The sequence below is a fragment of the Strix uralensis genome, chromosome 3, assembly GCF_047716275.1.
Source record: "Strix uralensis isolate ZFMK-TIS-50842 chromosome 3, bStrUra1, whole genome shotgun sequence".
Classification (NCBI taxonomy): Eukaryota; Metazoa; Chordata; class Aves; order Strigiformes; family Strigidae; genus Strix; species Strix uralensis.
Window position 1 is genome coordinate 95,740,057 of NC_133974.1, and position 26,825 is coordinate 95,766,881.

General features: G+C 35.8%; 1 protein-coding gene across 1 annotated transcript in view; it reads right to left on the minus strand.

Moving 5' to 3' along the window:
* KIF6 (kinesin family member 6) overlaps positions 1-26,825 on the minus strand; it is a 172,326-nt gene that overhangs the window by 115,774 nt on the left and 29,727 nt on the right. Inside the window, exons 6-9 of the mRNA XM_074863494.1 lie at positions 22,910-23,039; positions 12,536-12,742; positions 7,504-7,647; positions 3,189-3,275 (exon numbers count right to left, since the gene is read on the minus strand). Coding sequence (XP_074719595.1) covers positions 3,189-3,275; positions 7,504-7,647; positions 12,536-12,742; positions 22,910-23,039 — 568 coding nt within the window. The remainder of the gene's footprint in view (positions 1-3,188; positions 3,276-7,503; positions 7,648-12,535; positions 12,743-22,909; positions 23,040-26,825) is intronic.

The window sequence follows — 26,825 nt, forward strand, 5'->3', positions numbered from 1 at the left end:
TCAACTTACAGATGATAAATACTGCAAATAAATGGCATTTGATTTTATGAAAAAAATTATAAGTCCAGCACTATAATGAATAATCAAGTTGCACCCTGGGAATGTACTTTAGGTAGTTAAGATGGGCAACAAATTCCACAATGAGCACAGAGCCATATAAAGTCTAGGTACCTGTGTTCCCCTGCCTTTTCCACAAGATGGGATGGTTTTCTAACTCTCATGAGTCCATTTTTGCTTTACTTGCTAAATGATCCTGCAGAGCGAGACATACCAAACTCGTGGAGTATAGCTCCACAGGATGTAGTAAATGTTCAGGAGCCTGCATGTGTTCCACCTCAATCAAAGGCTTTTGTGGCCATGGAAGAAATGTTTTGCATGATTTGCTACTATAAAGCCTACATAGGAAAGAAAAAAAAGGACAGACAGACAGAAATGAAGAAGTTGTTCAGTGCATACTGTGTTTATTTTTTGGCCACTCTTTTTTTTTTTCTTTTTTGTGATGCTGTTACTGTTAGAAATTGTTAGGAAAGAAACATAAATAAAATAATAAAAGAAGAAAAAAGCAGAAAATCTGACAAGAATCTCCTATTCCCTTTGAACTTCAAGGACAAGAGAAAATAAAAGCACAATCATTAACAGTAACTGAAATATGCTAATTACCATCAAGTAACAATGAATGAAATAATCAACCATCTAATCCCCTAATTTTTAGACAACAAATGCTTCTTACATTATATAATCTAGCATTCTGCAGTCTAGCATTCAAGGGGAAAGCCTTTCCTAGCCAGCTCAGAAGGTCATATAAGAACAAAATGCATAAAAATTGTAATTATAAATTAGTCACAAGAAATTTAGAAATACAGTAATAATTTTGCCCATTAAAAAGAATGATGATGAGATTAGTATATCATAAAACATACAGGACCACTGAAATTAGCATATTTCATTCAGATTTTATATTTTTTAGAGGTGAAAAACTCAGTTCAAATTTATAATTGTTGTTAAAAATCATGTTTTAAATATTGTCTATTTATATATAAACAGAATAATATAATAGCATGATCTGAATTTATTTTACATCTGATGTCTCTGTCATAGAAACAGAGGGTGTGCTGAAATGCATCCATAGTTCTTTCTTCATTATATCCATATATGCACGGTCAGTGTAACCTCAGTCAAACATTTCCCATATCAGAAAACATCTCTGATATACAGCGTACAACCCAGCTGATCCAGTAGCTATCATTATCTGCAATACTATGTTGAATTAATCAATCCTTAATAGGTGTACTTCGTATTTACAAAAGAAATACATTTTCGAGGTAATGCAGAACATTACACTAAATAAAATAACAAAGGACTCTTAATATAGCAGAACTTATCATTACAGAGCACATCTTCAAACAAATCTGGTATGTAACAAGCTAGAGGCATATGAAATCTTTTGAAGGAAAGACTAGCCAAATACTAAAAAGAAAAAAATATATTTTTTAATGAATATTAAAAGAAGAAGCTTGTTTTCTTTATGCTTTGTGCTTTACCAATATGATTACCTCTATCCTTCTCTGCAATTCTTAAATCCCCAATCCATTCTGCAGAGCTCCTCTGCTGCTCTTTGGGTTGTGAAATCAGTTTAATGCTTTAGTGTGGAAATCCTATTTCTACACCTCATTTACTTGTCTTCCTTTTTTCCTAATAGTAACTTTACAGAGTTCTTTCTTCCTAGCTAAAATGTTCCTTTGACCAATCTGTATCTGTATGTTTCTTTGCTTTTTAATACACAAACTGTTTCATTGCAGCAGCGTGCCTTCAACAAGTGACTAGTAGCCTTAGTAGATTTTTTAAGAGACATCCAACTATCTGTGACTATGAATTAGAAACTAACACCTTGTTGTGGTTTGAACTCAGACAGTAGCAAATTGCCACGTGGCCCATTGTTTACTCCCCCCCCGGTGAAATAGGGGAGGGACATAGTGTAGATGGGGATAAAGCCCCCGTAGTGCGCATGAAAAATATGCTGGGGAAGACTGTCTGAGTTACTCCTGCATTGGGTAAAGGTAAACCCATGCGTGGGATTACTTTTGCCCAAGTACCTGGGTGCACTTGGTGGCTAATGCAGGCGGATGGAGAAGTCTGATGCGTGCCTCAAGGAGATTTGATTTTGGGTGAAAATAGCCAGTGAACTGGACTGTCAACCCTGTTATTGCAATTGGTGCCTCACAACATCCTCCTGCCACATCCAAAGCCTTCTGCTCCACCGACTGAGCCGACTCCGCCTCATTCCTCCAGCCTTAAAGACTGCCATGACAGATGGAACTCAAAGTTATGGACTAAATGAACTCAGTAGACATTTTGGAAGGATGGCTCATGGACTGAGGGAATGATATCTGTGAGACCTGGGAAAACGGGTGGTGATTCCTTAGAATGTATTTGGAACCTGAGCATGACATCAATGGTATGGAATAAGGGGTGGAGACTGTCCTGGTTTTAGCCAGGATAGGGTTAACTTTCCTTGGGCTGAGAGGGAGCACAGCTGAAGGGCTGGGTCCTGATCGATCATTGGAGCATTCCATGGCATGTGACATCAAAGCTCAGCATATAGGCGGGCACCTGCTCTCTCACATGCCTTGTTTTGTTTTTGGTTTCCGGATTAGCTGGGCGGAGTTCTTCTGGTGCGGTGGGATTGCTGCTGGGGATGGGCTCTGTCCCAGTCACCATTTGGTGAGCCACTACTGCATTTTACCCATTTTGGACTACTATTATTACTGTTGTTTCTGCTAGTATTTTTTTTTTTTATTTCACCTACAAATCTCTTCTTTTTTGTCCCTCCCCTATTTCATCGGGGTGGGGGGAGAGTAAACAACTGGCCACGTGGCAATTTGCTACGGGCTGAGTTAAAACCAAAACACACCTTAAAAGAAGAAACACAAAGATGATTATGAATGTGACTGTTGCCTCTCAGATGCCTTAAGAGCTGAAAAAGTCTGTAGAGCTTTTATAAAGGTTCATTTAATTACAACTATGTTCAAACCAGAAAAAAATAGTAGCTATTTTATAAAAAAGATTGGAACTTGCATCTAAAAACAATTTAATGGGATGATTCAGTATAAAATCCTCAACATCCATTTGACTGCTCTTGATTATTAAAACAAGAAATCTCCTTTCCTCTGCCCCCACACAACTCTCACCAGTCTGGGGTCAATTTCTTCATTAAGAACTGCTTCATTCTTAATCAGAGCAACTCGCTGTGCAAATCTGCAGGTTGATATAGATTCCTGGAAGAGAAAAAAAAAAGAGAAAAAAGAAAAATTTCAGTTAGCTTTGCACCAGATAAGTAGAACAGAATGCTAATGAAGTCATCCAACTAAGATTCTATATTTTACAGAAATAATCTATAATTTCATATTCCAAAACAATAATATTCAAGGGAAATTAGGTTAGCATATTAATGACAGTGACATATAAAACTGTCAAATCATAGTACATATTTTATTAACCCAGTCAATCTCCTGATCAGCTGTGTTTCAAATGAGTCCCCAGCTGGCACTAAAGGATAAGAAAGCCCTACTACTCAGAAGGTAAAAACTTCTGAATTTTGAGAAAAAGAGAAAAATAACTAAAACCATTCTTTTTTTGTGAAAATGGAACTAGAGAAGTGTATGTAAAAGTCTGGGAAAAGAGATGAAGGGAAGAAAAGTGGAAGTCTGGGACAAACAAGAAACAAGCTGCAAGACTTGGAACTAGAAGGCATAGAGGAGAACTATGATACCAGATAAAAATCTGTCAGATGAGCTAAGATGGGGTGCAGGAGGAAAGGAAGGCAGAAAGAAGGTACAAGACTGAGTTTGTGGAGGAAGCTGGCACAACCAGTGTATAGTCCCATCTAGGGTACAGAATGAAATCTAAGTATTGTTCCCTCCTTTGAGATCAGCCAATACTTGCATGCCAGACCCTGCTAAAGAACTTATCTACTTAATGCATAAAAAGCCAGCAATTGTTCTCAGTTAGATCAAAGAATAAAACATCGTGCAGTAGTCTTAGAAGTTTCAATATGCTTGATAAACTATGAGAAAATTTTCTGTGATGTGCCAGTCTGCATTTAAAATATAAGAATTTATACATAATCCCTACATTAAGAGAACTTTACTACTGTTATAGGCACATATTTCGGAACCAAAGTAATTCTGCAGTTTTCAGTCTTCCAACATATGAAAATACCAATTTAAATATATGGTCATATACTCCTTTTTCCACAGGACTTCTGTCTCTTTCAGTGCTTGGAGGGGTAGTATCTGAATTAAGGTTACATGATGAAAGATCTAGTGTTTATTGCCAAAGACATAATATATACACACAGAATCTAAAAAGAGTTTTCAAGTAAAGGAAAGGAAGGCCTTGCAGTTAAAGAGCTGCACCCAGTCTTAGCTGGATTCTATGTTTGCCTCTGCTGTACAGGTCCTGTGTTATAATGATCAGCTAATGTGATTTTAATTAAGTTCTATACATATATTAAGTACAAATATATGTATGGTACACACACATACATTTCCACCAGACCTCTTTGCCCCGTTCAGTGTGAAGCATATGTTAAATTAATGAGTAGCTAATGAATTCAGTCTTCAATGTTCAATATGTAAGCTGATGATCTATTTATTCTATGCCATCAAAATGGTAATCAAATCTGACAGCTACTAACTTCCTAATCACTTTTTCTGCCATGCTTATCATTACAGTATCTGAGGGCTTCACAAAAATTAATTGGTTAACCCTCTAGGTACTTCTTTGCTGCAAGTATGTGGAATGACCTCACTTAACAGAAGGGAAACTGCAGTTAAAACTACCAAAAAAATTATATTTGATTATTATCATTATATGGTCTTCTGTTCAAAACAACTTCCATTCCACTTCAGTTACAGCTATAATAATTAATATATCTACAATTCAGAATCAGCATCTTCTTTCAAGCACAAAACTAGCACAAAAAATGTGATGTAGGTGATGTGAGAAATTGTACACAAACTCTTTGGTAGAAGTAGAAACATAATCTAGTTCCCTACAATAATATTCTGTTTATCCTCTTCATGAGAGTGCCCTTTCTTTGAATTCTCTGCTTCATAGTTTTCATTCCAAGAGACAAAGTTGGGTCCTTAAGAAAGTTGCTTTTATTATACAACTTCAATTCATACTGGGGGGTAATTCTGTCTTGTGCTTCCTTTGTGAATGAAAGGTATATCCAAGGAAAAAAACCAACCAAACAAGCAAACCAAACATAACTACGCATAATGACTCACAGAACTCCAGATTAAAATTATGCAGCTATCCTAATTCTGATATTTTCTAATGTTTAGTAATTGACTTAACGTCTGCTATGGTTACTCGCATGTATCAGATTTTGGGAAGCAGGGTAAGGATTTTTTTATTTATTTGTGAGAGGACTGAAGAAGGTCTGTTGTGTACATGGTATACGCTAAAGCAAGAACATGAAAATTGTCAGTAGCCTACTCTGGATAATTGCTTGGGCTATATATTCCCAAACACCTGATGAACTGATATACAAAAGGGTGCCTACCCCACACAGCCTAAAATTCATTAACAAACTTATCCAGTTGCATTTGTAACCAGACATCAGCTTGCATAATTACATGTTTGCAAGTCTGAACAATCTGTTTCCATTTAGCAGCAAAGTCCATTTTCTAAAGAAAAAATGTCTTCAACTAGATGAAGTATGGTTTTAGTACAATGCTTTCCACTGTATTTCAGAAAACAGTCTTAGGCTTAATAGGGTTTTTTTTGTTTATTTGCATTAGAATGCTTTGATGTTATTGAAAATCAGGAAATAAATAGATTATAAATGGCTTTGTGTAGGGTCCTATGTATTCACATCGCAACATATTTTATAATATAATAGACTATTTCAGTTGGAAGGGACCTATAATGACCATCTAGTCCAACTGCTTGACCAATTCAGGGCTGACCAAAAGTTAAAGCATGTTATTAAGGGCATTGTCCAAATGCCTCTTAAACACTGACAGGCTTGGGGCATTGACCACCTCCCTAGGAAGCCTGTTCCAGTGTTTGACTTGGTAAAGAAATGCTTCCTAATGTCCACTCTAAACCTCCCCTGGTGCAGCTTTAAACCATTCCCACATGACCTATCACTGGATACCAGGGAGAAGAGCTCAGCACCTCCCTCTGCACCTCCCCTCCTCAGGAAGCTGTAGAGAACGATGAGGTCACCCCTCAGCCTCTTTTTCTCCAAACTAGACAACCCCAAAATCCTTAGCTGCCCCTCACAGAACATTCCTTCCAGCCCTTTCACCAGCTTCGTTGCCCTCCTCTGGATGCATTCAAGAACCTTAACACCCTTCTTAAATTATGGGGCCCAGAACTGCACACCGTACTCAAGGTGAGGCCGCACCAACACTGAGTACAGCAGGATAATCACCTCTTTTGGCCAGCTGGTTATGCTGTGTTTGATGCACCCCAGGCTGTGGTTTGCCCTCTTGGCTGCCAGGGCACACTGCTGACTCGGTTTGAGCCTGCTGCTGACCAGCACCCCCAGATCCCTTTCTGCAGGGCTGCTCTCCAGCTGCTTCTCTCCCAGTCTGTACTTATGCCCAGCATTAATCCATCCTAGGTGCAGAATCCAGTATTTTAACTCGTTAAATTTCTCCCATTAGTCATAGCCCAATGCTCCAATCTATGTAGATCCCTCTCCAAGGCATCTTGTCCCTCAAGCACCTGCCAGTTTGGTATTATCAGGAAATTTGCTAATGGTGCATTCAACTCCTGCATCCAGATCATTGATAAATATATTGAACAGAACTGGCCCTAGAATGGAACCCTGAGGAACACTGCTGGTGACTGGTCGCCAGCCAGAGGTAGCCCCATTCCCTATAGCCTTTTGATAAACACTACAGCTCTTTTCATAAACAAAGATACATCACTACATATAATTCCAGTGCAGGAAATTGGTGAAGGGAGATAAAAGTATTCGAAAAATTTCTAAAAATCCCAAATCATCCCACTCAATTCCCTCTCCCCCTCAATGAACTTTCCTACTGTCTACCATACTCAGTGAAATCTCGACTCCAAAGAAATCGACAGGAGTTCTGCCAAGGTTTTCAGTGTGATCCATAATCTACTTATAGATCTTGGAAAATTCCTTGGAAATGCATTTTCATAATTCAAAGATTTATTCATCAGGAAAACAGTAAATTCAAGAAAAAAATAAAAATAGTTCATTACTAGGTGCAAATAATTTCCCAACTGTTCCTTGACTTGAGATTACTTAGAGAAAAGCACATCTCCTAGAGGATTTGTCTACATCTTACTGCAATTTCCACTGATAAAATTATCTTCTGGAAAGAAAGTTAATTTTTTTTTGTAAGGATAAGAATGAAAGCATTCACACTATAATGGCAAACCGTAATAAAAGTCAAAAGAGCAGGATCTTTAGAGAAGTGAAAACATCTTTGTTGAAAAGAGATAGAAATAACATACATCTATGTTTCTTTTGTCTATAGAGAGCGTTGCTATCATGGTAGTCATGCAGTTTCCTCCCAGACTGTCTCTTAGCACTGAGGTCATCATAGAGTTTCGATAAGGAATATGGGACCGGTTTTTCTCTGCAAGGGCAATTATTACCTGAAACAATAAAAAAATGGAAAATACTTATAAATTTACATGTCTATTAATGATTGACACATAAAAAGAACAAAACCAATCTGCTCAGGAACTTAAACTTCTGATAGAACAGAACTACGCTTATGCAAATCCACTGATTTTATTGAAATAATTTCAATTTAAATTTCAGTGTGTTTATATGTCTGTAGGAGCTGGACCTGAAAGACCAAATAAATTTAATTTTAGCATACCCCATCTTTACACCCTCTCAGCAACATGGAAACTGAACACGGTAAACTAAAAACTACAGACTTTACTAAGACACAGGAACTTACTGAAAATCTTCCTTGTATGTTTTCTCTCATGATAATAAAGTATGTCTAGTATTCAAGTAAAAACTTCCTTAATATTTGCTAAAGCATGCTTTTAAAATTACAGATTCTTAAAGTACGTGGTTCTTAGACTGGTCAATACATTTATTTCTGAGAAAATGTCTTGAAAAGTAAAACACAAATAAAATGGTGCATGATTACAATGTACTGCTGGAAAGAAATAATTCAGTTTAGAGTATATACTCCTTGGCCAAAAAGGAAATGGTACACCTACTATTCTCAGTTTCCCTTCTTAGCTGTTTACATTATGGGACCCAATTATTATTAAATAAAAAGCTGGATTACCCCATGATCTGTTGTGATATAAAAGATTTGAACTGTTATCTGGCCAAGCATGAAAAACTGTACCCATATGAGTTGTGCGAGCTATCCTAAATGATTAGGAGTTGTTTTCCCTTTAATAAATGTTACACACTAGCATATATTTTGTTTATGCTGCACCTAAGAAAATTGTTATTTTAGAAGATTTAGTGGGAACTTTTTTGTTGGCACTAGTTTCTCCTAATGGTCTTCAGAAAGTTAAAATTTCTTATTACTATAAATTTTACACTGGCAGCCCAGAGAGGGACTAATGCATAATATGAAAATTACTATCTTGTAAAGGAATCTGGAAACCCATTCCTGGATCAAGGTTTTCAAATCTCATATATTACAACTTGTTAGATGGAAATATATCTGATAGTTTATAATATTTTACAGAAACCTCATAGTAGTCTAGTGTATACATTAATAAGCACCATCTCAGTCTCTGCCACACAGAGACTGCTATCTGAATAGACAAGATGGGAAAAGACCCAGAGGAAAGGTATGTTATTCCTATTAAGAATGGGAACTGTGTTACTGAGAAGTTCATTTTTTCTGAAGTTCATGCAGGAAGTCTGTAGCCCAGGTAGAACTTGTACCCTTCCACACTGGCACTGAAAGGCTATGTGACCAGCCCTCACGATGCAGAAGCCACTGTACTGTCATGTGACAGAGTCACATAACACAGAAGATGATGGTTTTAAGTCCCTTTAGTAAAACCTCACTTAAATGACTAAATCAATCTTGATAATCCAATCAAGGAATCTAGAATAGAAAGAGGAGAAATCTGAAGGAGAGGAAAATTATGTTCTTTCACAAAGTGACAGAAACACCTATACAGGATCTGAACGTGGATCTTCTAACAGCCAACCAAATGTGATAATCAGAAAATAATCTCATTTTTACGTTGTCAAAAAGAAGGTGTTATTATCCTTTCGATATAAAAAAAAGGTTTGGGATTTGTTTGTTTTTTTAAAAAAAGTATTGCTAGATCTAAGCTTAAAAGGCCTTAATAATATTACTGAACCAGGACTGTGATATGCTGATTTAAATTAACATAATCTAAGGAAAAAAGTTTCATTTTGAGTGGGTCAAACAAACCACTTTAAGACCTAATTAATTTTTTAAACATGGAAGCTGTCAGAAACTGTCAGAATTTTTTATAAAATTGCATCCTATATGACACAGAGTAGCATAGAGCAGGTACAATCACTCACAAATAAATTTACTGAAATATTTGGAAATATTGTTGAGCATAAAAGAAGGCCTGAGACTCACAAGTGGTTATGATATGATCTGAAGTGTGCCCAAGAGTCCCTGTTCCTGTCCACATCCTTTATGCAAGCAGTAACTTCACATAGGGAATAGATTTGCACCAGTACCTCATGCCAACTGGCAGCCAGGACATATTCTCAGAGCATCCACAGGAGATGAGAATTTGGGGGGGCATCACTTGCAGATACAGAGCTATCAGCTACATCTATATCTTGCAGTTTAGTGTATCACATGCTCTGAAGCCATATGCCTGCTCCAGAAGTCTCCTTTTTTTTTTTCTCCTGTCCGTCTGCAGTCACAAGACCTTTGACATTGTCTTTGATCCAGATCCAGAATCCTTGCAGATTCCTGCTCACACCTCCCTACTCTTCAGATTTCTGTCAGTTAAGTTTCCCATCCCACCTCCCATTTCTAGTAGAGGTTAGCAGCTTAGGCTCTGGTCCTTACAGCAAAAATTCCAAACTCTACTGCTGGTGTCTTGTAGTTAATTACAAGCATTCTTACTTTTTGGACAATATATGCTTATTTCCAATATATACTACAGGTCTTGCTGGAAATAATTCACCCAAAAAATAATGATTTGCTAATCAGAAACAAATGCATGTATTTCACTTTAAATTATTAATAAGGTCCTGTTTCTTCTGTTACTCTAATGTCTGTATGTGTTAATTAGGAAACAACAAAACCAGAGAATTACCTTTTCTATAGGATGTGAACAAATCTAGCATTAGGCAGCTGGCAGATTTCAGATTTTATTAGGAAAAATTTCAGTAGGTGTGAGTAGCAATCATTCACTAACCAATAAAATGTTTCGGTATTCCCTAAATGGAGCATGTGTTAAATGGCAGTTAACACCATATTCACCAAACCAGTGGGAACGTTGTATTCTATTATTTTGAGAAAATACATATAGTTCTATCTCCACTATAGTGTCAAATCATGTGGCTGTATCACTGTTAATTTGTAACTCTAAATTTGGTCCAGGATACCCTATGTTGTGTATCAGAAGGGATTATCTGCACACACACACAAAAAAGGCAGTTGTAATTCCAGAACATGCTACTACATCTTATAGACAACAGATGCTATCCAGATATGGTAGTAGGGACTTTTAAGAGCACTTTTGCATCAAATTGCTGTGAATACTAAAATTGAATTGTCCCTACTGCCATTGTAGATCAGCTGCATGACACTATCTCATCTTCATTTTCCTCTAGACATGTAGGCCACTTGGAGAAAAAGTGGAGAAAAATCACTTTATTTGAAGTGATTTATTTGAAGATTTTTTAACACATTGTGGATATTTAATAAGTAGACCAAGTGTGATAAGACAGAACGGTGTTCCCATTGTCATCTTGACACAAATCATTTTACATGACTATTTTATATTGTGCAAGGTGTTTAGAAATGGCATAACTCAACACTAAAACACCAGTAGATAACTGAATAGTTGAGCATGTAAACAAGCTGATTTTGAGGAATCTTTGTACTTTAATATCAGTCACAGCAAGGTCAGAATTGAATGGCCCAATTCCCACTGAACAAAAAGATATTTTTTACTGTCTTCAGTGGTCTTTTATTCAGTATTAGAAAACATTTTTATTAATGATACGCAATCCCAGACAGAACCCAATATGCCTATCTCTAGCTGTATTCATTCTAAAATATGAGTTTAAGGTTGCATGACAAAACATTAATATTTTACGCTTCTAGAGCACTTCAAACCTGAGTATCTCAAAACACACTATACAGATTATTAAATTCAACCTCACAGAAGCTCATGCAATGTTGCATTATAAATACATAAAAATCATACAGTAAATAAGAAGGATCCTAAGTACAATTTGTATGATCCTGAAGAGGTCCATTTTAGAATCACTTACCCTTATCACTTCCCATGAGTACAACTGAAATACAGACTTTTTTTCTTCAAGGTAAAATTTAAACAAATGGGGGGTATGAAAAAAATTCATTGTGATAGTAAATGACTGACTGCCACCTGCTGTGCCGTAAGCTTCTTCTTTTGACAGATGAAATATCTCTGATCATAGATTAAATGAAATCTAAGAGATTTCTTCTTGTTAATAGAAAAACACACAACACAAAAATGAAAAATGTTCCTCCCAGTAAGTGGAATAAGCAGTCATATTACCTAATCATAATTTTAAAGAATTTTCACATATAGACACCTACAAAATTTTCTGTTTTAATGGATTTCCTCAACTGTAAGTTTTTATAAATAACACATATACTGGAGTATAAATTAAAAGGGACAAATCTGAATTTTAGAGTTTCTCTCACTGTTTAATTTCTCCCACTAAATGACAGCTTCGCAGACCTGCTATTGTTGGATATAAAATTTTTTAAAGAAGCCTTAGGAAAAAACCACTGTATTCTCCAGCAGAATTCCAAAAAATAACAAATTTCTGGCAACAGGAACAGTGTTTACTGTACTGTGAAAAAAATATTATGTACTCAGTCTTAGAAAGAACTTAATTTCTCTTACAGGTGTGAGGTCTGAAATCCACACTTGAAAATCTTCAATGATTGCAACTTAATAGCACAGCATCCACAAAATAGATTTCTTTGATTGTCAAGAGTTTCTTACCCTTGCTTGGTGTTTTACAGCATTAGAATACAAAACTAAATAAGCATGTCTTTTTGCACTGCCACAAATACTAAGCCAAACAAAACAATAAAATTATTTTTTAAATAATGTGTACCTGTGTACTTACTATAACCTTACTGTTTAATTCTTAAGCTTTTCCTAAATTAAAATATGTTATTTCAAATGAAGAGCTATCCACTCAAACATTTAAAAAACTTCAATAAATATCCTAATACTAACTGAATATTGGAATCAAGATTTGCAAAACATTTCACATTGCTTAACAGGAATGTAGTAAAGGGAGAAATGTTTCACTCTATTCCAATTTTACCTGTTCCAAATAATGTAGTGACAGGTTGATATATTTGGCTTCTGTCAATAAGTGACCTCCAACTCCAGTCTTTGCAACACGCTCTGATCCAGCAAGGTCTACTAAGTGTAACTTGGAGTGTCGGATAGTTGCAGATCCAGGTTCCTTGCTGGAGATGTGAATAGTGAAAATGCAGTGAGATCGGGTTGAGGCTTGGTTCATTGGTGTCTGCAATGAAAAGAAAGGAAGAGTTCTCAATGTTCATTTAAGAAATAAATTTAGCTTTTCATAGCTCAGTAATCTGGCAGTTGTAATCACCTATGCAATTTTTTCACTATTGCATCTCTAATAAATATGCAAGAAGAACCCAAAGGAATTTACCTGGCTCTCACCTTCTGGCCAAATACTTGGATAACTTTGATCTGGACAAATTGTACTTCAAGCAACCAAGCAATTATCCTTGTTCCAAGATACTCCAACAGTGAATACATCAGCAAAGCAGGTGGCCTTACTATGCTGAGGAATACTAGAAAAGGGCACCTTGATTGGAGGGAAAGTTCCTGATCTCCAAGAGGTTATCAATTTCCCCATTGGTAAGTCCATTTTTAATTTTTTTTGGCTACCAGTGTAACTAAGACTAGGACTTGCTATAAGGCTTTAGACTTTCACATTTTGATTACTTTTACAAAAAAACTCAACTTGGCAAAATATCAGAATTTTATGTGGTATGACAGAGTTTTCATAAAAGATTTGACTTTAAATATATTGATTTGGAATAGCTATTACCATACTTCCTTAACTAGACACATGGAAATTCTTAGTCAATTTTTAGAGATGCCCAACTTCAGTATGACTTCAGTGATGTTTCAAATATATTTGAAATGCAGAACAGAAAATTTTAAACAGCTCTGAGATATTTAATTTTAGATTTCAAATGACCACATGCCATCACACATACACCATTTTTTTTCTTAAACAACATATAAAGAAATCTTTAAGCATCTAAAGTCTCTTACCTTTAGTTATATCAAGCTGCTATTGGAAACTTAAATCTAAAAGAATGCCTTATTATCCTTATTTTATAAATAGCTAAAGCTTTAGAATATATATGGAGATTATAGGTTTACTGTACAAATAGTATTTTTATTTATAAACTATAACAAGTATGACTACATTGCTATCAAGGCATAAATACTTGACTTGAAGAAAAATAGGGTAGTGAGATAAATTAATAAATAATTATTACTGAGTTAGCAACTAAATCTATACTTATATATAGCTGTTTAAAAAGATGATTAAAAAATCCTGGTTAAACTGTATACATTAATCTCTTGTCTATATTTTATTCCTCTGTTATTCTAGAGTAATTATTTATCTAGGGATACCCTGTGATTCAGACTAGATATACCAACATATTGCTTTTTCTTCCTGAGTCTGCTTTGGTATGAAACATTCTTGATGCTAAAATAGCCTGCCTATTGCAGGTGTTGAAGGTGTTGTCTTGTAAATCCAGAAAGGACAGCTCTTAACAGAAAGACTGCAAGCTGAATATTCCTTTACCACAAAAAAATATGAACAGCTACACCTCTTGGGTGTATTGTCTCCCCCTCAATTTCCCAGTATTTTTTTCCAGCCTTAATACTGCCAGTACAACTGAACTGTTTTTGGGAACTGATCCAGCTCAAAGAAAAAAAAAGTCTGCAAACCATAGATATTTAACCTGGATCAGTTTCCCAATTCAGTCACAGGGCAGCTGTAGAAAGCAGTTCTGCTAGAATAATTGAAAATGGCAGCATACAGAGTGTGAGCAAGTAGGTGGCGTGCGGGAATAGCGTACGCTTGCAGTTGTTTGTGAAAATTCTGTAATGAAATTACAGCCTTAGCACTATTTTATTTTGGGCTGCTTTACCTAATAAAGCCAAGCTCAGAGGGAGAGGGAGAGGAGTTTTGATCATTAGTTTATACAAATGAGGAATTTTGAAATAATATAGGCAAGACACTGGTTCTGTTTAATTGCCTGGTTTCTAAGGATCATTTCACAACCCTGTGAAATGAGCATCAGAGCATGAGAGAGCAGTCACATGTTATGCTGTCTTCAGAGGCGAAACTGAACTAATGAAGGGACAGTGAGTTGTAGAATGGGAATGAAAATAAACAGGCTTAGAGAAAGGTGTCAAGCAAGAAAATACTCCCAAACATATTTAACATGCAGTTATACTAAGAAAAAGTTATATGCTGTTAAAATGTACTTTATTCAGCAATTCTGATTCCATGAATAATTGAGCCAGCTTCACTTATTTTACTATGAGAGCTATAATTTTACTACTTGCAGCACTATGAAGCAGGCCTGAATATTTTATTTTTCCAGCTCCAAATCTACAACAGAATTAATATTTAAGGACATTCTTCTCAAAAGCAGGAAGTGACCTTACCCCTGTACTTGGCACTGGTGAGGCCGCACCTCGATTACTGTGTTCAGTTTTGGTCCCCTCACTACAAAAAGGACATTGAATCACTTGAGCGTGTCCAGAGAAGGGCAACGAAGCTGGTGAAGGGTCTGGAGCACATGTTGTATGAGGAGCGGCTGAGGGAACTGGGGTTGTTTAGTCTGGAGAAGAGGAGGCTGAGGGGAGACCTCATTGCCCTCTACAACTACCTGAAAGCACATTGCAGAGAGGTGGAGATGAGTCTCTTTAATGAAGTAACATATATATAATAGGACAAGAGGTAATGGCCTCAAGTTGCACCAGGGAAGGTTTACACTGGATATTAGGAAGTATTTCTTTACAGAACGGGTTGTTAGGTGTTGGAATGGGCTGCCCAGGGCAGTGGTGGAGTCCCCATCCCTGGAGGTGTTTAAGAGTCGGGTTGACATAGCGCTGAGGGATATGGTGTAGTTGAGAATGGTCAGTGTTAAGTTAATTGTTGGACTAGATGATCTTCGAGGTCTTTTCCAACCTAGATGATTCTGTGATTCTGTGAATTGATATTTGAGTACATTTTGCACTACAATCATGGCATCAGTCACACTACGCTGTAGACAAGTTTAAGCCAGGTTAAATATCAATACAGGTCTAGCTATGGGAAGCACAAAGTAAAGGTTGCTATGAAAGAAGCAGAAGAAATCATCATACCTTAGTATAAGCATTCTTAAGCAAACTTAAGTTTCACTATCCAGCAAATCCTCATGTATTTCAAAATGTGCTTTTAGTCACACCTGTTTAACCCCAACAGACGCAAAAAAAAATTAAAGCGTAGATGAAAATAATTTCAGGACTCTGAATTCCAAAAGCTGAGGGCAATATTTGGCCTATTAGGTCTTTAATGTAGCAATATACTAGCCACAACTTGGTTTTGCATGTTCCAAGCAGATTCTGCTGGACTGGTCATTAGAAATTCTAAGCTTTTCTCTTCGCTAATTCCTTTTTCATGTAAAATGAGTGAAGTTGATTTGGAAGTAATTGGCTACAATCCCAAACAGCTATTTTTATAAAGTCCTCCTTCAGAGTAGAACCACACTTTAATCAATACACCAAGATGCCTTTTTACAATATGATTCTATCTTTACTTTGCAGTTCCTGTATATAGAAATCTCTGTTAGAACTCTTGCAGGAAGCATAAAGCAATTTAAACTTAAATGGGATGTGATCGTGAAATGTTAATTGCAGACATAAACCCCCACACTTTGCTCCTTTTACCACACAAGTAGATGCAAAGCACACTGCAACAGAAATGAGGACTTGTCAGCATCTTCAGTCCAAACATAAGCCTTTTTTGTTTGTTTTTTTGCTATCTTACATATGCAACTTCTGAGTATCATCTCAGCTGTTCAGAAAGTTTGAAAACTGAAAACAAACAAACAAAAATTTTCTGGACAGTGTCTCTGAGCCTACTAAAAGGTTCCTTTAGTGGCTTTCAGAGTTCATTTTGGCTTTGTTAGCAGTATTCAAACCATATGTATATGAAATCATCCTCACACTAATTTGATGTGAGGAAGGAGAAAAAAGACAGGGGAGTGGCCTGGCTCTCAGCAGATGGTTGCTATTGTGAAAGTTATATATAGAACAACTGATGAGCTGCAGTTACTTACAAAGAAACAATTTTTTCCAGGAATTCTGTGACATCATAAACCACATAAGCAGACTTCAGATGCTTTGTGATATCACATGAACACTACAAAGGAATTAATGCCAGGTCATCTGTTGCTGCCCATTTGTGGCACGGTAAAAGAGGCATTCAATAACATTGTTTTCAAGATCATGATTTGGTAAAGCATCAGTGTTTTGTTTGATCTTGGAAAATATGTACAAGAGAGATTTCAAGCCACACAACCCAGTCTCCTTTTTCTCCAGGACCAGGATATACCTGTGTTTGCTGAAAATAAATAAACTGTATAGAAGCTTTGTGACTTAAACCATTACATCTATTCATACATTGGTGGCAAGAAGGTGGTTTCTACTTAAATGAGAACATGCAGCACAACCATATTGCAAGAAGCATCCAAGTCAGATGTTTCTGTCAAGGAATACAAGGTCATGAAAGGTCCAAAAACTTGCTGGAGCCTAAGTTATCCATCTTAATCTGTTACCTATCATAAATCAACAAAACACTGCAGGAGTTCCTCCCTATACAGGAATTTATGTAGGATTTAGAAATAGCATGCTATTGGTCTAAATAGAGTTCTTAATGATTGAGGACCTAAGAAGGAGAAAGTTTCTTAAATAGGAGAAAAACATATGAAAAGCTGTTTCAAAATTACCATTAAACTAAGAGAAGCTGCTACTATCTGGAAGAATAATGTGTTGATTATGGATGCCAAAGACACTCAGACAGAGACAATACAGAAAACAGTTCAGGACAGCTGGGACAAAAAGATTTCACAGGTGATAAATGCAGTCATTCAGACCACATTGCAAACCATCTCCACTTGGCAGTTTATACAGTTTCAGTAAAATCTTTTCCTTGAATCAAAATATTTAGACATCAGAAGAACATGATTTTCCTGTATGAGTGAATTAGTGACTAGCCAAGGCATAAATGACAGCTGATTCTGAATGTTCCCATTTTTTTTGAGAGAATTTCTCAATGAAAAGTTACAAAATTTTGTTATAAGGAGGGTTTCTTTTTCCTCTTAAGCTTCTTTCGCTTTTGAACTTCTTGAAGAAGGGCAAGGGAAAAGAGAAAAGCACTGACAGCATCCAAGGCTGATATCAAATTGATTTTCTCTAATCTCAAGCTACAATCAGATGGATGCCTGTAGGAAGAAGTTCTGACAAATTCAGCAATTTCACAGTTCAGGTGGTAAGAAAAGAGCCATTGTGTCCTACAAGAATGATAGTAAAGCGATATAACACTGTTTCTCTGGTTGAAACTCATCCTTAGAATATTCTGGTGTTTTCACATTGTTAGTTTATAGCACAGAATGTCGTAAGTCTCTGCAAGGCTGAAGGAACAGATATTCTTTGTTGAAAAACAGTGGATGTATCCATCTGTCTAACTAATATAAACTTCACCAGTTCCAACAGAACCATGCTATACGGAAGGGTATGTAAGTTGAAGAATAGGAGGTTCCTGACTCTGTATCTGGTAGATGAATGAGACCTTGATATATCTATAGGTTAATATTAAATATTAATGTAAAATATTAATATTAATAATTTAATATTAATATTAAATAAAAATATAGGTTAATGGTTGGACTGGGTGATCTTCAAGGTCTTTTCCAACCTAGACGATTCTGTAATTCTGTGATCTTTAGTTTCCTTTCTGATTAATATGGTACAAGTGAAGGCGTTCTTCAGGTGTACTTAGGTACACTTGACACAGCTGAAACTGCAAATTTCTTGCTATAAAAATACAAGGATTGGAATAGGTTCAATCTGACACTTCCTTGACTTCTAAAAGCAAGACTTTACCTTTCTTTATTTACTACAAGTATGGTTTCACAGTTAGACCATGGTAACTGAGGTAATTTTAAAAGTAATTAATATTCCCTGGTGAGGATATTATTAAACTTCACGTTATAGAGTGACTTTTAACCATGTAAATCCCAAAACACTTTAAGGACTATTCAAAGTAGCACATAAGACCAGTGATTGTTTTACCACACATAGAAATGAAAGCACCTGTGCTGAAATGATGATGCCATTTGGTGCTAATGATACTATAGAACAGGTTTCTCAGAGTGGAAATAGATTAGCAGTTGACACCAATGGGGAACCTAGAAAAGCAGAAAGTTGTAATTCATTCTGGAATGCAGCTCTAACACAGATAACATGCCTTCTTGGCAAAAGTGTCATTTAATCTCATATGTTCACACATTCAAATCCTATTTTTCATATTTCATCAAAAAAACCCGACATTCAAACACTACCAATGGCTTTCTAAAAATTATTCAAGAGAATACTAATGGACAATAAAAATAAATACAAAGGGAATGAATCCAATTCAGAGGTCACAATTCAGTCCCCACAACTATCTTTAAATGTTAAAAAGCTTCATTCTTTCTTGAAATAAGCTTATTGAAACATTGCCAAAAGCTTACTGCTTGCCCCATGTGTACTTCAAACAATTAAAATGGTTGAACAAATACTGTGTAGTATGCACCGTCTTCCAAATTTAAACAATGAAGTATTGTAGGTATAAAACCATGCACTAAAACATTTCTTTGCTCATTAAAATGAAGTAATTTTTCATTAGAGGAAAAAAAATGCTAACTGTACATGCAACTGCAGTGTTCAGACATATCAATCTCACATAAAGATTTTACAGTTCTGAAATTGATGCATGCTGTTGGGAGGCTACTAGGTCTACCTTACTCTGCTATTTTAAGAGAAATAATAAAAAAGTACTAAGAATTCTCTAAATCACAGTGGTTCGGGCGTATTATTTCAAAGGACAGCAGTCACAAGAGATTCCCATCACAAGAATTTAGAAAAGACTACTTCAGTTGAAGACACATTAATAGCATATCTACCAAAATAAAACAGTTTGTGAACACTACCTAAACGGCCACTTATTTCCATAGATCAGTTTTTTTAGATGCTGCTGCTACCACCTGTCATGCGTGCAAATTAGACTTTGGAATCCTTCATTTGCATGTATTTGAAATACCTAAATCATAAAATTGGCTTAAAAATTAAAATATAAAAAATAAATTGAGATTTTGTTTTATAACCTGTTGCTGAGATTCTTATGCATTCAAATGTAACAAGAAACTGTGTTTTATGGGAAAAACAAATAAAAACCCAAAAATATAGCCCTTATAGTTGGAAGAGCTGACAATAAAATAATCAGGTTTTTGGGTTCATTCTCTGTCTATTTCTCCCTGGCAAAATATAAGACAACAACTTCCTATTTGGATTTTTATATTATGAAGTGTTTGTGTGCAGAAGTCTCCCATCTTACCATTTTTACAACTGGCAGTACATGTCAAAACTAGAGCAAAGAATTGGTCCTATACTGACCTATAAACCAATCCTGCAAAAACTACAATAGCTTCCTCTTTTTTCCTTCTCATGAGCTATATAGTTATGTGTGGGAAAGAAGTATTTGGTTATAAACGTGCCTTTAGATTCTGATATTTAATGAATGAATGAATGTAGCCTATAGAATACTTTTAATATTATCATCACTTTCTTTTTAGCACAGTCAGTGGTAAGGGCAAAATGCAGCCTTCAAATCACAAGTTAGTCTCCACTAGCAGAGGCATTGCAGAAATTAAATTGTCATTCTTATTTTCAAAATGGTCCTGCAACTCTTCAGAGAAGGGTTATCTCAGGAGTAAAGCATCAGATTGCAATTTTAGAGACCACAGATTTCATATGTGACCCATGACAGTCATCTTAGTTTTTCTACAGCCAAACTTCTCATCATTAAAAAAGACAAATCAAGCATTTCTTTTACTTTCTTTTCTATTTAGGTTTATTCATCTTGTGTCTTTTACTTTAACGTTTACTTAAACAGGGTCCTAATCTTTTTAGAGGTCAGAAAACATTATCATAATTCAATTAAGGTTTAAAAATATGGATCTCTGGAGAAGAAATTATGGTTGATGTCCTAAGACCTCTACATTAATCCCTCATTTCTGCAAACACTGTTTTCTCATTCTGATAAGCCATCATATAAAGTACCACAGTCACCTAAAGCCAAAAATGCCAAATGATAATGGATGATAAATTCTATAACACCTAAGAAGAAGCAGCACTCAGTAAGCTCACTGAACTGTACTGCAATGTACCTGCTGCAATTGCAAAGGAACAATATATGAGATAACTACATAAATAAAATTTCTGCAGTGAAATCCACCTCATTTGAAGTTTTTGGAATCATATTAGCATTCAGTCTAAGCAAAGTAAATATTGCTGCAATGGGTGGTAGCTGTTCCAAGCAAGTACTGTCTGCATTTTTTTCTTTTAAGTTCTCTTCATTAAAGACCAACAAAACAATAACTTTATAGTGTTTATATAACAAAAAACTCATACCGTGGCAAAAGCAGCAAAAGAGGCAATGGCATAGCATTTGCTAACCCAAGCCACTCAGATTAGTGAATTCTCTGTTACTGGGGTCCCGTACATTCTCATGTCTATTCTTATGTTTTCTAGCAAGTACTAGTATGCCCCAAATAAAACTACTAAGTTGTAGATTAAACAATAAACTAAAGGAAATTTTTCTTCACACAACGCAGTTAAGTCATGGAACTTTGTGTCACATGAGATTTCATGACAAAAATTTGCCGAGGTTGGAAAAAGCATCTGGGCAAATTAATGTAAAGAAAAAAATATAACAAAAGTTATAGCTGTAAATAGTCCGAAACACAAACTAATGAAGACTAGATTTTTTAAAAAAGAAAACTATGATGTTTTACTTGGTTTATTTTTTACTCTTCTTTATATGTTTGCTATTGGCCATTGTTCAAAAGAGGAAACTGAAGAAGACATATCTTTGGTTTGACCTATTAAGAATATTCTTTTAGTTTTACTGAGCATTACTTCATCTTGACCTTTAATGACTTATCATCTTCATTAGTCCTGCTATTTGTTCATGACTTTCAGTGTTTGGGATATATCTTCTCCTTAGGCAACATTTTCCAAATATGTAACACAACTGCCCTTTACAATTGCTGATTTATGATCCTGTCAGCCAGCAGCACACCATTCTTTAAATATTCTGTCTCATTTTCATACACAGCTCCTCTAAGATTTCCTGAAGATCTTTCTCCATGCAATGAACATTTGTCTTCTGTTTTCTTTACCAACTATCATAATAGGTTTTCAGGCTTCTAAACTTAATGACACCTTTTTGTCTCCTCTATTACACTTTTCAAGTTCCTCTCCTCTAAATTGTATCAATTTTTCCATTTCAATATCAACTGGTTCCTTGCCTCAATATTCATATTTACTAAGAGCCCTTAAGTACAGCTTGATTATCTCTTGCCTTTAACGTCTTTCTGCTTCTCGGAATGTCACAGGTGAAATAGTCTCCTTTGAGAAACGGAGAACAAATCAGGTATTTGCCTATTTACATTTTGTAATCAAACGCTTCCTTCCCTGCGCCCAGGGTCAGCCCTGTCCCCTGTGCCCATGGTCAGCCAGCAGGTACAGTAAACTACTTGACTATTTCATACACTTTAAATGTCTTTCTTGTCATGGATTTATTATATAACTTTTTGGTCAGTCAGAGGAAGAAAATCCACAAATTTCTAAAATAGAATTAGCTGTGTTGTAGTAAAGACACATTGACAGTGCTCATGTTTTACAATACACTTTTTATATTTACATTCCATTTCCAAGTATGAAGATAAGGAAAAAAAAACCCTACAGATTTTGTATATGGCAACATTTCATTTGAATTTTCCAGAATTAGTAAAAACACCCTTGTCTTTGCATGTTGGCAAATATTTATTCTGAATGTGCTTCACACTACCATTTGTTTTTTTACACATAACACCACATGTTTATGCAATAAGAAGAAAAAAGAAGGGACTGCAAACTCTTACTGTAACTGCAAAGGCAATTTAGTACTTCTGTGGGAATGTTTGACAATGTTTTGTAAGGCCATGTTTTCTAATCTTTAAATGTGTTTGTATGTTGAACCATGCCACATTCAAAATTCACTCTGGTTTATAAGAATATTTTTTTTTCTTTCTTGTTTTAATTGCAGTAAGTTATGACATCAACAACCACCAGTCAGATTCACTACACAAAAACAGAAAGCTCTTTGCAAAGTGAAAGCTATCATCAGAGAAATGCTTATTTAATTTCATTGTGAAAATACACTCAGAAAAAGACACTCATTTATCTCCAAGGACTTCTAAAATATGCCTCTTATGTGGAAAAGTTTATGACCATTTTACCTCTGGTTTTGTTAAGTAAGATTTGTAACAACAATTCTCACCTCAGCAATCATTCTATTGGTGTCTCCCAAAAAGAGTAGGTTTAAGGCTTCCTCTTCATTGGTTGCTTGCTGAAGAGACAAGTTTTTCAGATGAATGTTTTGATCAGGGTCTTCCATTATTGTCACTTTTCTACATGGAAAAAAACACAAAACAAAATGAAAACTAGAACTGTTGTAAGGTGATCTTTATTTCATACTTTCATTTCATTGAGACTAAAAGATACATCGAAAACTAATCATGAACTAAGAACATGAACATTAAAGGAAGTGTTGATTTTTTTTTTAAATCTGTCACCTCCTTTTTATCCCTTTATAATAAACTTCCACATAGAAAAGGAATATATAAAATCTATAACTATTAGAGAAAGCTTTTGGGTTTTTTTAATGAGATATAGTAAAATCTCAAGAGCAAGAGGTTAGGTGAATCATCACAAACAAATAATAAGTTGGGGTTTGTTTGCCATTACCACGGCGATTGAAGCACAAATGATACATAAAGCATACTAAAATCTTGATGAACAAATAGGCATGGAATATTTCAGAATCAACACATCTGTAGCCAACATGTTTCTAATAACTTTGCATTTGTCAAGATTATTTCTCTTCATTCTTCTCAAATGATAACAACTACAAATGTAAATAATCCCTTTCTTAAATTAAAAGCAAACAAACAGAATGATTTTATTTATTTCCACTGAGGTTAGAAATGCTCTTAGTTGTACTTCTTTAAGCCTTAAAGTTCAGAAAAAGGAAGTTAGATGGAAGTAGCAAGGATATGTCAAAAGCTCCAGGAGAGCTACTAAATATTACTGAAACTCCTTTTCACTTCTTTAATATAAGATTTTTTTCTTTTGATCAGATTACTGAGAGTTAAACTTTATTAGCTTTACTGAGTAGCCACTAGGCTCTCCTCATTTAAGACATTCTATAGTATCCTATAGTATCGCTAGTCAGAGAGGGACCTGGGGGTGTTGATTGACAGCCGGCTGAACATGAGCCAGCAGTGTGCCCAGGTGGCCAAGAAGGCCAATGGTATCCTGGCTTGCATCAGAAATGGCGTGGCCAGCAGGGACAGGGAAGTGATCTTGCCCCTGTACTCGGCACTGGTGAGGCCACACCTCGATTACTGTGTTCAGTTTTGGGCCCCTCACTACAAAAAGGACATTGAATCACTCGAGCATGTCCAGAGAAGGGCAACGAAGCTGGTGAAGGGTCTGGAGCACATGTCGTACGAGGAGCAGCTGAGGGAACTGGGGTTGTTTAGTCTGGAGAAGAGGAGGCTGAGGGGAGACCTCATCGCCCTCTACAACTACCTGAAAGGAGGTTGCAGAGAGCTGGGGATGAGTCTCTTTAAAGAAGTAACAAGTGATAGGACAAGAGGGAATGGCCTCAAGTTGCACCAGGGAAGGTTTAGACTGGATATTAGGAAGCATTTCTTTACAGAACGGGTTGTGAGACATTGGAATGGGCTGCCCAGGGAGGTGGTGGAGTCCCCATCCCTGGAGGTGTTTAAGAGTCAGGTAGACATAGCACTGAGGGATATGGTGTAGTTGGGAACTGTCAGTGTTAGGTTAATTGTTGGACTAGATGATCTTCGAGGTCTTTTCCAACCTAGATGATTCTGTGATTCTATCCAACACGGAAGCCAAATAGTTGCATCACTGGATTTGAAAACTGCAAGAGTGAAGACTCTGTTAAAACTGAAGTACACTAATTCTGAGGATGAATGACATGTCCTTCAGAGTGAGTTACATGTTCTGAGACAACTTACAACCAGCAAATTAGAACTTTATTAAAAGATAGAAGGATTTTTTAAAACATTTTTTCCCTGTAAGTAGACGTAATACTTTATATATACATATACACATATATGTATTTTTTTTTTTTTTCATATTCATCAAGGTTAACCACAAGAGGGAGTATGGGGCTTGAGTTTTTATCTCTAGATAGTTCTTGCATGTTAATTACTCCAAGCTGCTTCAAAACCACACAGGTTGAATTTTATTCTCCTTTGCTTGTCTTTTTTTTTCCAAAACTGACAGGATGAAATGGAGGAGCTAAGCAGCATTCCATAGTATTACTCTGAAGTATTAGGGAAACAGTTCACCCTCTGACGGTCAAAACATTGGAATGGATATACAGAAATAATCTGAACACATTGCAATAGACTCACTGTTTTCAAGAAACAAATACATGTAAAAGTACACACAATGCTAATTTAGTAGTCATAACAATTGTTTTTCCAAGTATGATTGCCTCCCCCTCATAGCTTTATTTTTGTGCAGTAGAGTAACATAGCACTAGGACAGTCATGGAACTCTGCTTCCCCCATTCAGAGCATAAACTCAAAAGCATAATTCTGCTCTCACATAACAATGTTTTGATAATGTCAAGTTGTATTCTGTCCACAATTCCATCTGTGCATGCATCACCTGCTAAAGCCCAGAGTGGTTCTGGTTACAATATGATGCTTTGGCTGATTTTATTGTTTTGAAATTGCATGGTAAGCATCATCTACCTCTTTTTTTTTAATTTAGGAAAACAATGTTGTTTTGCTATGCACACTTGGTGTAGTATTTCAACTTCTAAGGATATTTTCAGACTACATTTTGACCAATGGTTATAAATAATTTCCAGACAACGAAGATATTAGTTTGGATGAAAAGTTCTGGAGGATTATTATATCAGAAAGGAGACAGTGGAGACATCACAAACCAGTGACAGCCTCCTATACAGTGGCCTTGCAGCTATTAGGAGGATTTCCAGATGGAAGTCTAAATTTGCACATCTTGAGAGGCATCCGTCAAAACCTTCTCAGGAAGACATGTTCCAAAATGACAACAAATTTATTTTATAGTGCTATAAAGTTACTGTATAATATGATATTAGGTTTCTACAGAACATTCTCTGTATTAGTAAAATGTTTAAATTTCATAGCCCTATGTTGGATCTTGGAGTGGAAAAGCTCTGTTATGTTATCCATAATGACTGAAAAAAGGCAGAGACAAGTGGTTTTTTTCTTTCTAAACAAATAATCTTTCCCATTTGGCTTAATAGATGGCATTTGTAGCTGATTAGGAAACCTGTAGGATGGGATCAGCTTTTTTAATACTGTTATTACCTCAGGCCCTTTCCTGAATCAACTGAGCTGCCATTAATGCATGAGTGCCTTACGCATTGAATGCTTTCATTTATGAAACTCCTGTTACTGGCAAACAATGAAGTTAAAGCTTCCTTTGATTAATTAATACCATCTAATTAATTTGTGTAATATAAATAATTTTAAAAAAACCCTTAAAAGATTTTGGAAAACAAATGACAATTTAGAAACTCAAGTTTCCTATTATTGTATCTGTCTCTAGTGCTTAGAATTGAAGAAATCTAAAATAATGTAAAAAACTTTATGAACATTTAAAAATTAATCATAATAATGTAAATAACTAACATATGAGGATATATATGAGGATATATACCTTCTATAACAATACATTAGCAGAATGTAGTGATACTACTTCAACATGAGGAGGAGACTATACAGCCAATAATAAATTTAGGAAAAGGATAAAAGACAAAAGCAGCAAGCATGCATCTCAGAGTCTGTCCAGAAGAACAGAATAAACTAATGGATAACTATAGCTAATCTTTGTGTGAAGTTGCAAGGAGCTTTAGGTTTTAAGAAAGAATGACCAAGATCATAATTTTATATATCATCCAAAAAAAAGTATCTTTCAGAAGCGTAGCTCCCTGAATACCACATCAGAGGACAAATTCAACACTGATTCAAGAAGCAAGGTTACGAAGTTATTCAGCCACCAGCACAGCTTTCAACAGCACAGAGATTTGATTTTCCATTCAAGTACAGATCTAGAGCATAATCTTAGCTTGTGAGACATGACAGAACTATGAGATGAGTAAG